Genomic DNA, 9,917 nt, shown 5'->3' with positions numbered 1-9,917 from the left:
TTTTACGCGCGTCGATCGAGGGAGACAGAGTGGGGGAACTGTATCCAGCGCTTTGACGCTGCATGAAATGGCACCTTTAGTTAAATCGGAACGACTTTCTATGCAGTCTGTGCGCTTCATGCGCAACTCGGAACGCACCCTATGTTCTAAGGTATTGACAGTGAATGTTAGAATATAACCTTAGTTCATCCTTAATTAGGTTGATTACAGTAATAACGGAGTAAATTAACAAGTAAGTGAGCTAAATAATATATAAATAAAAGCAACTTAATTGTCTTTATATATATTATATATAATGAAATATTTTTCAAACTTGTAAAGCATTTTTATATCCGTTTACATTTACTTTCATGCTGAACATAATAAATAGTGAATAAAAGTATATGTTTAATGCATTATCTTTTTCAGAGTAAATAAATAAATTTTATGATTTTTCTCTTCAGGTACGTTCGCGGAGCGCACTATTAACGCTGAAAATACATATCTTTCTTTGATGCATGAGCAACAAGAATAGAATGACGCTTTCAACACTAAATAGCGCAAATAGTGAGCTCCCTGAACGCATCCTTTGTATTCTGTACCATTATATATCTTAAGAGCTTATTTTAGCGCATTTTTGCACCAATAATTACGATGATATGGCTTTTATATATTTTTTTTCTTTCTCTAACTTACAATTAGTTCAATTTTCCACAATCTTGTAAGGATTGGAGCATTTACCGTTGAGTTTACTCTCTCCACTGATCTGTTATAATATACTGTACCTTATAAAAACTCAACTGTTTTTAATAAAATATTTCATTTTTTTTATGTTCCAAGTAGTAAAAAGTATGATGTAATAGTATAGATTTTCCAAGATTGAGACTACATAATGGGAGCTTTCCAGCAAGCGACACAAATGTCGTTCTGTCTTTATTATTCATTGAATGCGAAGAAAGAACGACATTTGTGTCGACTTGTGTCGCTTGCTGGAAAGCTCCCAATATCTGACAAAAGATAAAATTGTACCATTTTATCAAAAACACACATACATATAGATATATTCATATTTTGGTGTTTTATTATTTTTACAACACATACATATGTACGTATATATATCTATCCGTTAATCCCAAGACATACTAGTGCGACAGCAATCCATAACAAGGATTACTTGTTTCATGCATAAAGTGTAAAGGTTTCTTTAGTGCCTCTAGGTCCGAAACAAGTTGTGCGAAACTAGGTCTGTCTTGCGGAGCTGTGTTCCAACACGAACACATAATGTTGTATATATCCTGAGAAATTGTATCGGGGCATGTTAAGCGACATTCGCTCTGAGTTAAATAATGCAACAGCTTGTTGTCCTGTATACTGGAATATGGAAAAGAACCTAAAGTCCCAATTTCCCAGAGTACAACACCAAATGACCAGACATCATTTTTAGAGGAGAAAGCGCGATCGCGTATAGCTTCTGGCGACATCCAACGTATTGGAAGTTGGCGAATTTTGTCAGACATATTATGTATTACATATGTGCCACTTCGTGACAGGCCAAAGTCAGAAATCTAAATCCACGATAAATCCATGAAAAATCCATTTTTTAAATCATTGTAATATAAACATGCTTACTTACCTTTAGTGTTAGATCTGAGGTCAGGAGGATGTTTCTTGCTGCCAAATCTCTATGTACAATTCTCTTGGCTTCCAAATGTTCCATTCCACTTGCAATATCGAACGCAAACTTTATTAATTGTTGAGTCTCGATTGTATCATACGGATGTTTATAGTCGTTTTTATTTCCTTCAATAATATCCGCGTACCTCGATACAGCATTTTCAAAACTGCACAAAGACATATCGTTCGATTTAATGTTTCTTCTGCGATGCAGATACGCGAGCAAATCTCCACCTTCCATATACTCCAAAAGTATGCATGTAGGATTATCCGGTAAAGTGCAGCAACCTATAAAGGTCACTAAATGTGTATGGGGACCAGCTGCTTTCATTATCTTGATTTCCTCCAATAATTGATGCTGTGCTTCAGGTCCATTGTGTGCGTCCATTTTAACAGCTATTAACGTGCTCTCATTGTTTAATTTACCTAGATACACTTTACCAAACTGTCCCTTTCCCAATTCACGTATAAGGTTCAAATATTTATACGGCACTTCAAATTCATCTTTATGTATGCTGTAAAACGGCTCCTACAAAAAAAAACTTTGTGAATGCTAAAATTTTTTATTTATCTCTAATTATTTGATTCTCTTCCATTTACCTCAAACCTGTTGACATACATAATATTGCGTCTTTGGAAAACTAGATCTGGCCACTGACGACGGAGCTTACAAGACCCTGTTTGTCTCCTGTTGTTCAAAAAAATAAAAATTTTACATCTGTTATAATATACATGCAATAATTACCATACATATGTAAATTATTACAAATAGTTTGCCAAACTTTTTATCTTACCGTCTAGTTGTCAATACAAATCGATACCCATTTTTATTATGTATAGACATAATACCGATAAAGCCCAATACAATACAAATGACAACTCCGACAAATAACAACCACTGCAACATAATTATATCATATGAATCTTATATTATAATGTCATCAATATTATGAATATGTATTCTTTTATATGTATATGTATATACCATGGTGCTCCTATTCAATATTTTAGTTTCGCTCGCATTAATAACAGCGAATCCTTGAGTTCCCAAGCAACCTCGACAATCCATTGCTGCTATCAATATTTTATATTTATTTTTCACCTTTATATATTGACCATCAACTCTCATGTCCCAACTGAAGGTATTTGTTGCAGAAGTCACATTACTTATCTTGGTGATATTATACACAGATTGTCCTGCTTTTGATATCAACAATGGTATGCCAACGCTGGAATATTATTGTTAATATTATTATTAGAGGAAAGTCCCCTATTGTGGAATAGGCTCTTAATACGAGATAGCGGGGATTTCTGCTAAATTAATATACATCATCTGATTCCGTCGTGAATGTTTTGCTCTTGGAGTAAAGTCTGTTTAATGGATAATTGATTGTTAGATCGTTTAATCGGTGCGAAAAGAGATTTGTGATTGAATTTGGACGTTGAAAACCTACTATCTCATATTAGAATCCTATCTCATAATAGAGGACTTTCCTTTACACATTACATTACAATCTAACAATAAGTAGAATATATTATTATTACACATTGTATTATAATCTAAGTATGCATATAGTAAAAGAACAAGATCAAATCAATAAGGTGAAATCTCACCTAATTACATAAGAACAAATGTCAGAACTGTTCGACGTAATATTCCAGTTAACAACAATACTTTCTTTTGTTCGAATTGCCTCCACTTTTGGAGTAGGCAAGATAGATTTTGCATCCGCGCAACTGCACTTATGACCAATACATTTCGGAACTGTATAAATAACCTACGAGAAAAACCATTAAAAACTTGATATTTTAAGTTTAATGTCGCGTGCGTGTGTGCGCGCACTATTAGTTCATACCTCTGGTAACTTTCCTGTAGGTTTAGCTCTCGGATTAGCATATACATGTATCTTGTACATACAATTTGGATGTATTTGTACCTCCGACATTCCATTCAATAATTTATTTTGCGGTATTAATATGCTAAATTGACCTTTATTTTGCACATTGTAGAGCGCAGAACCTTCTATACATTCTGTCTTATTTATATCGGTTTCTCTTAAGATACTTGTAATCATAATGCTATAGTACATATTAAAATTTTGTTATTTACATAGTCATTATATATTACTATTGGAAAGAACTAATTAGAGCACCTGTACGAATAAGGTTGTTTTCCTCCACTTGGTGGTATCCAAGATACATTCAATTTTAACGATTCCAGTACATTGTCATTTTTTAAATAACTTTTATCTTCTAAGACTTGCACTGTAATATTTTCCACAACACCAGCTAGTTTTTCTACCTCTTTCGCATTTGTCGCACATACCGTATCAGAATATAAAAGCAGCACAACTGTATTATATATTAAAATCCATTTGCATAGTACAAACATTTCATTTTATTGTATGATCATTATCTAAACGATTTAGATATATTACATTTTTACTTTATATTTTTTTGTTGCAATTTGAGTGACAAGATGTCCACTTTATCCAATACTGTGCTTCACTTCAGTTTCAAAGTTCAATTAGGATTTATCTTTAGTAAAACACATCTAGATAACTCTTATCTGATAATTCTCTAAGTGTGTAAGAATCACACAACTTCCTCCAATAAAATAGTAAACACAAACTTTTTATTGTAAAAATGTTACGTTTTGTTTAATAATAATAGAATAATCAGAGAAATTATAAAAATTATTTTATAAATTATAAAAATATAAAACTATAATAATAATCTCTAATTCCATAAATCAAATAATGGTTATAAAAAGTTAAAGTGCCAAATTTATTCTTATCAATAATAACTAATACATATTATATGTGTATTTGTCATAAATTATATTTAAATTCATAATAAACTGATTATTCTAATGCCTTGGAACTTTCTAATGCTTTGGTTTTTAATATTCCAGGAGTCAAATGGCCTCGGCTGCAATGTCACCAACTGACGATGACGAGCTTACTCTTCCTCGTGCATCAATTAATAAAATAATCAAGGAGATCCTGCCTCATGTACGAGTTGCAAACGAGTCCAGGGAGCTCATCTTGAACTGCTGTACAGAATTCATTCATCTGCTGTCTTCTGAAGCAAATGAAATTTGTAATCAGCAACAAAAGAAAACAATAAATGCGGAACATGTTCTACAAGCGCTTGAGAAGTTAGGCTTTGGCGATTACAATGCGGAGGCAGAAGCTGTGTTACGAGACTGCAAAGCTGTAGCGGCTAAAAGAAGACGTCAAAGTACCAGATTAGAGAACTTGGGAATTCCAGAAGAAGAATTATTACGGCAACAGCAGGAGTTATTTGCTAAAGCACGAGAGGAACAAGCGGTCGCAGAACAGCAACAGTGGCAACAGTTACAAGCCGTTACGCAAATGACATCCATGCAACAAGGTGACAGCGAACAAGAAGATTATTCATAAAGAAATTCAAATGATGAAACTTGTTTGCGAGTTTTTTTTTACGTGAAAAAGATATCTATATTTAGAAAAAAAAAGCAGAGAAAATGGCAGAATAAGAACGCTGATAATATGGAATAGTGATGAAAGAAAGTAAAAAATATTAAATGCAAATTGTATTATTCTTGGAAGCAATCTTTAATAATTTAATTCTGTATCATATAACAATACTGTGTACATTAAACACTCTTATACTCCTTAATTTAATATTATAATTTATGAAAGCAATGTATCATATAATAAAGTGGATTAATTATACCTCCATTTTTTTCATCCTTCTTCCATATAATCTTTCATATCCTTCTTCCACATAAATTTGTAGACTTAAGGCATTAGTCTTCCATATTCAGAAGATAGATGGCTTTTCTTTATTACCTCTATTACTTTTGAAACGTACTGATACCTGTCAATAATAAATGCACTATTTTTATGTATATACAGACTTTTTGTGTTTTATCTTTTACTGGAATAGAAATAGTTTATCTATTCTTAACTTTCTTGTGAGTTTTATTCATATTTTATATCAATTTGAATCAAATTATATAATATAAATAGGAACTGAAAGTAAAAAACGAATAGATAAAATAATTCAATTTCCGAGTTAGTAAAAAAATATAAAATATTTATGCATTGCAATTTTATTATAATATTAATAAGTTTCATTTAAGAGATTTACCAATTTTTCTCTGTTAATACAGAAGGTGTAATTGAATTCCTAGGAACTCCATGTATCTTTGTTCGTAATTTGTTTATAAGAGATTCCTCGTTTTCGCAAAAGATTTTGTCTTCTGCAATAAGTACAATTAAATTATGTTAAATATTAATATTCAATTTTCTATAAACAAATAAAAAATAATCTCTTACCTCCTTTAGCTCTCGAAGGTATCAAAAATAAATTTAAACTACTTTCTGTCGAACAATGACTCATATCTATACCGCTGTGAGTTTGCAGTCGAGAACTAGAAAATACTTTATTATAAAAGTCCTGAAAAGAAAAACAAAATTTAAAAATACAATTTTGAAAGTACTTAAATCAGAACTAAGTACAATCAAGTCTTTGTAGTCTTAACATATTTTCGGAACCGAATAATTTTTAATTCGCAATTTCCTATTTAATGTTGATTCATATTTCAGTAGCTTGTCACATAAAATAAGAATGCTATACACGCAATCAATTTAAAAAAAACCCCATTTCTACCAACGCAGTTTAACTTTTAACTTGGTTCAACTTACTTTATAACTTTTTCTAGTTTTACGAATTAGAAAAGGATAAGAAGTAATTTAAACCCAGATTAAAGTTAATCTGCATTGGTAGAAACTGGCATAAACACAGATAATATAATTTAAACCAAATTCTAGAAAGAATAGCATTACATTAAATTTATAGACATTTAAACAGTTAATAATTAATAAAACTAAATTAATAGAAGTTTCAATAATTAAAAATAAAATGATGGAAAAGATAAAAATAGAGAGGGGATCAAATTGTAAGAATATGGAAGGGTTTACTGTACTATTTTTTTTAAATAGTTCTTTGAAATAAGCTATAGTTGAAGTCATTAGTTATGTGTGTGCCATATATGCTAAGAGTACCTTAATTTTATCAATAGTAGCAGGCATAAAATCTTGCAATTCCGCCTTGTTATGCAAAAATATAACATGTGGATAATATTCTACGTAATCTTGATCTATGATAGTCGTTGAGGATGGTTTCAACATTTCTGCAGTTTGTAAAAATCTATACAAGAAACAGACATTTTATTATGTATTGTAGATTTCATAATAAAAAATTATATTATAGTCAAATTAATAAAGACTTTTTATCACACAATTACCTCACTAAATTTGGATCGACAAACCAATCTTGTACAAATATAATAACGTGGCATACTGAAAAAAGAAATGCTGCAAACTGAAGCGATTGTAACTCTAAATTGGAATCACTGTTCACAAAATCAGGTGCGCCTTTCTTCTGGTCAAAGGTTGCAGAATCGATTGTAAATCCAGAAAGAATTGGCTGTGTATCCAAATATATTACTCTGTTTTTCGTTACAAAGAGATCTATTCCGGTGGTACAATTAGTGCTGCTTTCATAATGTGATAAATCTTGAGCTCGAAAAATATTGGACCTAACAATAAAGTAAAATTATTACAGTAATATAAATTTTAATTAAAAAAGTTTAATAGCATATGTTGCACGCAAATGCGATACGTACGAGTAACGTGACGTTAGCAGTGACATAATCGTCGATTTACCAACACCTTGTGCACCTAGACATCCAACAACTAGAAAGTCTTGCTGGTCATGTAGAAAATCTATTGAATTTTCACACAGTTGCATACTTTCATCCATAAACTTGATACATGTACACATTTCAGGACATATAGAAAGCATACGGATTGCTAAAATCATATATCATTTAATACCTTGCTGTTATAAGATATTAATTTTCTAATGTAAATATACTTAAATACTGACGTATCCTAACATATACATATAGGATTTCAAAACTATTGGACATTCCTCTAATAAATTCTTTGTTCTACTTGATATTGTTTTTCAGTAAATATTGATATCAAAATAAAAAATATCAATACTTACAATTTCTAAGCAATTAAAAAGAACGGCAACTTTTATGAATTAAACTTCTCAAGTGTCAAATAAATAATAGAACTACGCAATTACAATTTTTATTTTAGAAGTAGTTACAAAAATATACGATGTAAAAATTCGAGAACTATAATCTAAATATATCGAGAATAATTCTTTATATATTTGTTAGGGAAAAAGGACTCCACAAATTTATCGAAGAATCTTTTTTTTTTTAATTCAATAGTTTGTAGATAATCTATATGAATTCTTCTGTATACTAAATAATTTACTTACGATCTTGTACTTTTGCCGGTGTAGTTGAAGATATATCGACATCTTTTCTAAAACAAAATCTTTGTATTACTTTATTGTATATAACAGAGATATATAATGATATATTGTGGTAGTGACTTGCAAATCCTCTCGAGGCTCAAACCATGTCAAACATAACAAATATATGTGTGTGTATATATACATATATATATATATGTGTGTGGTTTAAAAAGCAAAGATCGAATACCAGATAGAATAGTTAAAGTTAATAAATCTAGTAAATTAATAGATTTACAAAAGTAGTTAGCACATTTTTTTTCCTTTTATTTTCCACACCAAATCCGACGGTATGATATATAAACCAATAGTTATTATTTCTTAAATATAGTATTATTATTTAATAATACCGTACTTGTGGCCGTTACGCTGGCTTGGAGAAACAGCTCTATTTTCCCCTTCTCTGGTCTTTAATATAAATGTCGGCCGTTCTACAATCTTAATTAGGTTCTTGTTTTCTCCGTCCTTAATCTCGGAATCCTTTGATACCGTCGGCAGCATTTCTTCCACACTCGTGGTGATATACCACTTGCTGTAATATAATACAATAAATGTACACGAATTATATTAAATCTCTTGTAAAATATTCCAAATCCGTCAAGAACAGATTTCGAAAATGTCTTTGCAAACAATTTTGTCAATAAAATGTCACCAGAAATGTAATGAAATTCGCTGACATATAATAGCAAATTGCAGAAAATAAACAAAATATACCATATTGTAACCATAATGTATCTCGCTTAAATAATTACAAAAATTGACACTGTTAATACAAATTTAATGCAAATACAGATAATACCGGATCAATTGCAATACCTAAGCAAATCTACCATTAATCTGTTGCCCCACTGCAGGTAGTTCATTTACTAGAATGAACTTTACAACCTAGATAGCCAATTGATGTTATTTGTCATCATTGCAATATTAGCTGGCTATCTGGGAAGAATGAGTACAGAATATATTAAATATACTTTCATTAAATATATATTTTTATATGTATGCGGTATACACATAAATTTTATTTTGTACATATACGCCAAATTATTTAGGACATACATATTTATCATATAAATCTGAAATTAACAAAATTATTAAGAGGCTTTATAACACAAAATAATATAAACATACAGGACTTGCTTCTTTTCGATTTTAACGAAACTTTAATTATGTTTTATATGTGATTATATAGCACATAATAAAAGTCATTCAAAATTATGAAAAAACCATATTAATTCTTTTTTAAGTTTACCCTTTTGTCAGAATGCCTCTCAACGGTTAGGTTACATCAGCACGATTCTATGAGCACGATACTTCCAACGCGGGGTCTACAATACGACTAAAGGTGCAATTTCATGGACGCTAGAAACTAGAGTCCCTGTAGTAAAGCCCGCTGCAGACGATGCTATTTTTCCTGCTGGATTGCTTGCAATTTAGTAAATTACTATCATTGCACCACTCAGCATTCAGGATTCCTAGTAATTTACTAAATTGCAAGCAATCCAGCAGGAAAAATAGCATCGTCTGCAGCGGGCTTTAGAGTCTGGCAAGAAATATTCTCCGTTTGATTGGTTTGACGCAAAATGGCGGAACCAATAAGGGGTCTGTTTTTTATTGCTGCACTCCTGAACTAGTGCACACTGGTGCAATGAGTTGGAATGAGAGGATTGAGAGGTAATCTATTTGTTTCATTTTAACTTATTGCACTAGTTCAGTAGTGCAGTAATAAAGAACAGGCCTACTGACAGAGAGAAGCCTGAGAGATGTCACGGCCCCGTTTTTCGTGATTGGCGAATGCGATACGCCCTCTGTGGACATTGAAAACGTGGACATTGAACTACGTAGCCAATATCCACATTTTGCTAAGTGGGTAACGCAGATTT

At 31.2% G+C, this 9,917-nt stretch overlaps 3 protein-coding genes across 4 annotated transcripts; 1 reads left to right on the top strand and 2 right to left on the bottom strand.

Annotated features, from left to right (window-relative positions):
- The first annotated feature begins 116 nt into the window (after positions 1 to 116).
- On the top strand, positions 117 to 5,374 carry LOC105557002 (protein Dr1). The gene is made up of 2 exons (XM_012004124.1): positions 117 to 232; positions 4,568 to 5,374. The coding sequence occupies exon 2, from the start codon at positions 4,575 to 4,577 to the stop codon at positions 5,076 to 5,078; it is 504 nt and encodes a 167-aa protein (XP_011859514.1). The 5' UTR covers positions 117 to 232; positions 4,568 to 4,574; the 3' UTR covers positions 5,079 to 5,374.
- Positions 1,049 to 4,325, bottom strand: LOC105557000 (platelet-derived growth factor receptor alpha). The gene is made up of 8 exons (XM_012004123.1): positions 3,807 to 4,325; positions 3,510 to 3,732; positions 3,268 to 3,431; positions 2,639 to 2,882; positions 2,448 to 2,551; positions 2,254 to 2,341; positions 1,613 to 2,182; positions 1,049 to 1,544 (listed from the first exon to the last, which is right to left on the bottom strand). Exons 1-8 carry the CDS (start codon positions 4,043 to 4,045, stop codon positions 1,122 to 1,124), a joined length of 2,055 nt encoding a protein of 684 aa, XP_011859513.1. The 5' UTR covers positions 4,046 to 4,325; the 3' UTR covers positions 1,049 to 1,121.
- On the bottom strand, positions 4,659 to 9,384 carry LOC105557003 (protein SMG9). Of its 2 annotated transcripts, XM_012004125.1 has the most exons (11): positions 9,287 to 9,382; positions 8,854 to 8,973; positions 8,393 to 8,569; positions 8,002 to 8,048; positions 7,331 to 7,517; positions 6,950 to 7,243; positions 6,708 to 6,852; positions 5,979 to 6,099; positions 5,791 to 5,902; positions 5,374 to 5,517; positions 4,659 to 4,737 (listed from the first exon to the last, which is right to left on the bottom strand). In XM_012004125.1, the coding sequence occupies exons 2-10, from the start codon at positions 8,898 to 8,900 to the stop codon at positions 5,439 to 5,441; spliced, it is 1,209 nt and encodes a 402-aa protein (XP_011859515.1). In that variant the 5' UTR covers positions 8,901 to 8,973; positions 9,287 to 9,382; the 3' UTR covers positions 4,659 to 4,737; positions 5,374 to 5,438. The 2 variants fall into 2 exon arrangements, with proteins under 2 accessions (XP_011859515.1, XP_011859516.1); XM_012004126.1 differs by lacking the exon at positions 8,854 to 8,973 and having other exon boundaries at positions 9,287 to 9,384.
- Between the last annotated feature and the right edge of the window lie 533 nt (positions 9,385 to 9,917).

The sequence above is a fragment of the Vollenhovia emeryi genome, unplaced genomic scaffold, assembly GCF_000949405.1.
Source record: "Vollenhovia emeryi isolate VEMERY1.0 unplaced genomic scaffold, V.emery_V1.0 DF939658.1, whole genome shotgun sequence".
In the NCBI taxonomy this organism is placed as follows: domain Eukaryota; kingdom Metazoa; phylum Arthropoda; class Insecta; order Hymenoptera; family Formicidae; genus Vollenhovia; species Vollenhovia emeryi.
The sequence above is the reverse complement of the archived record's forward strand: the minus strand, read 5'-3'. Positions and strand labels throughout refer to the sequence as shown.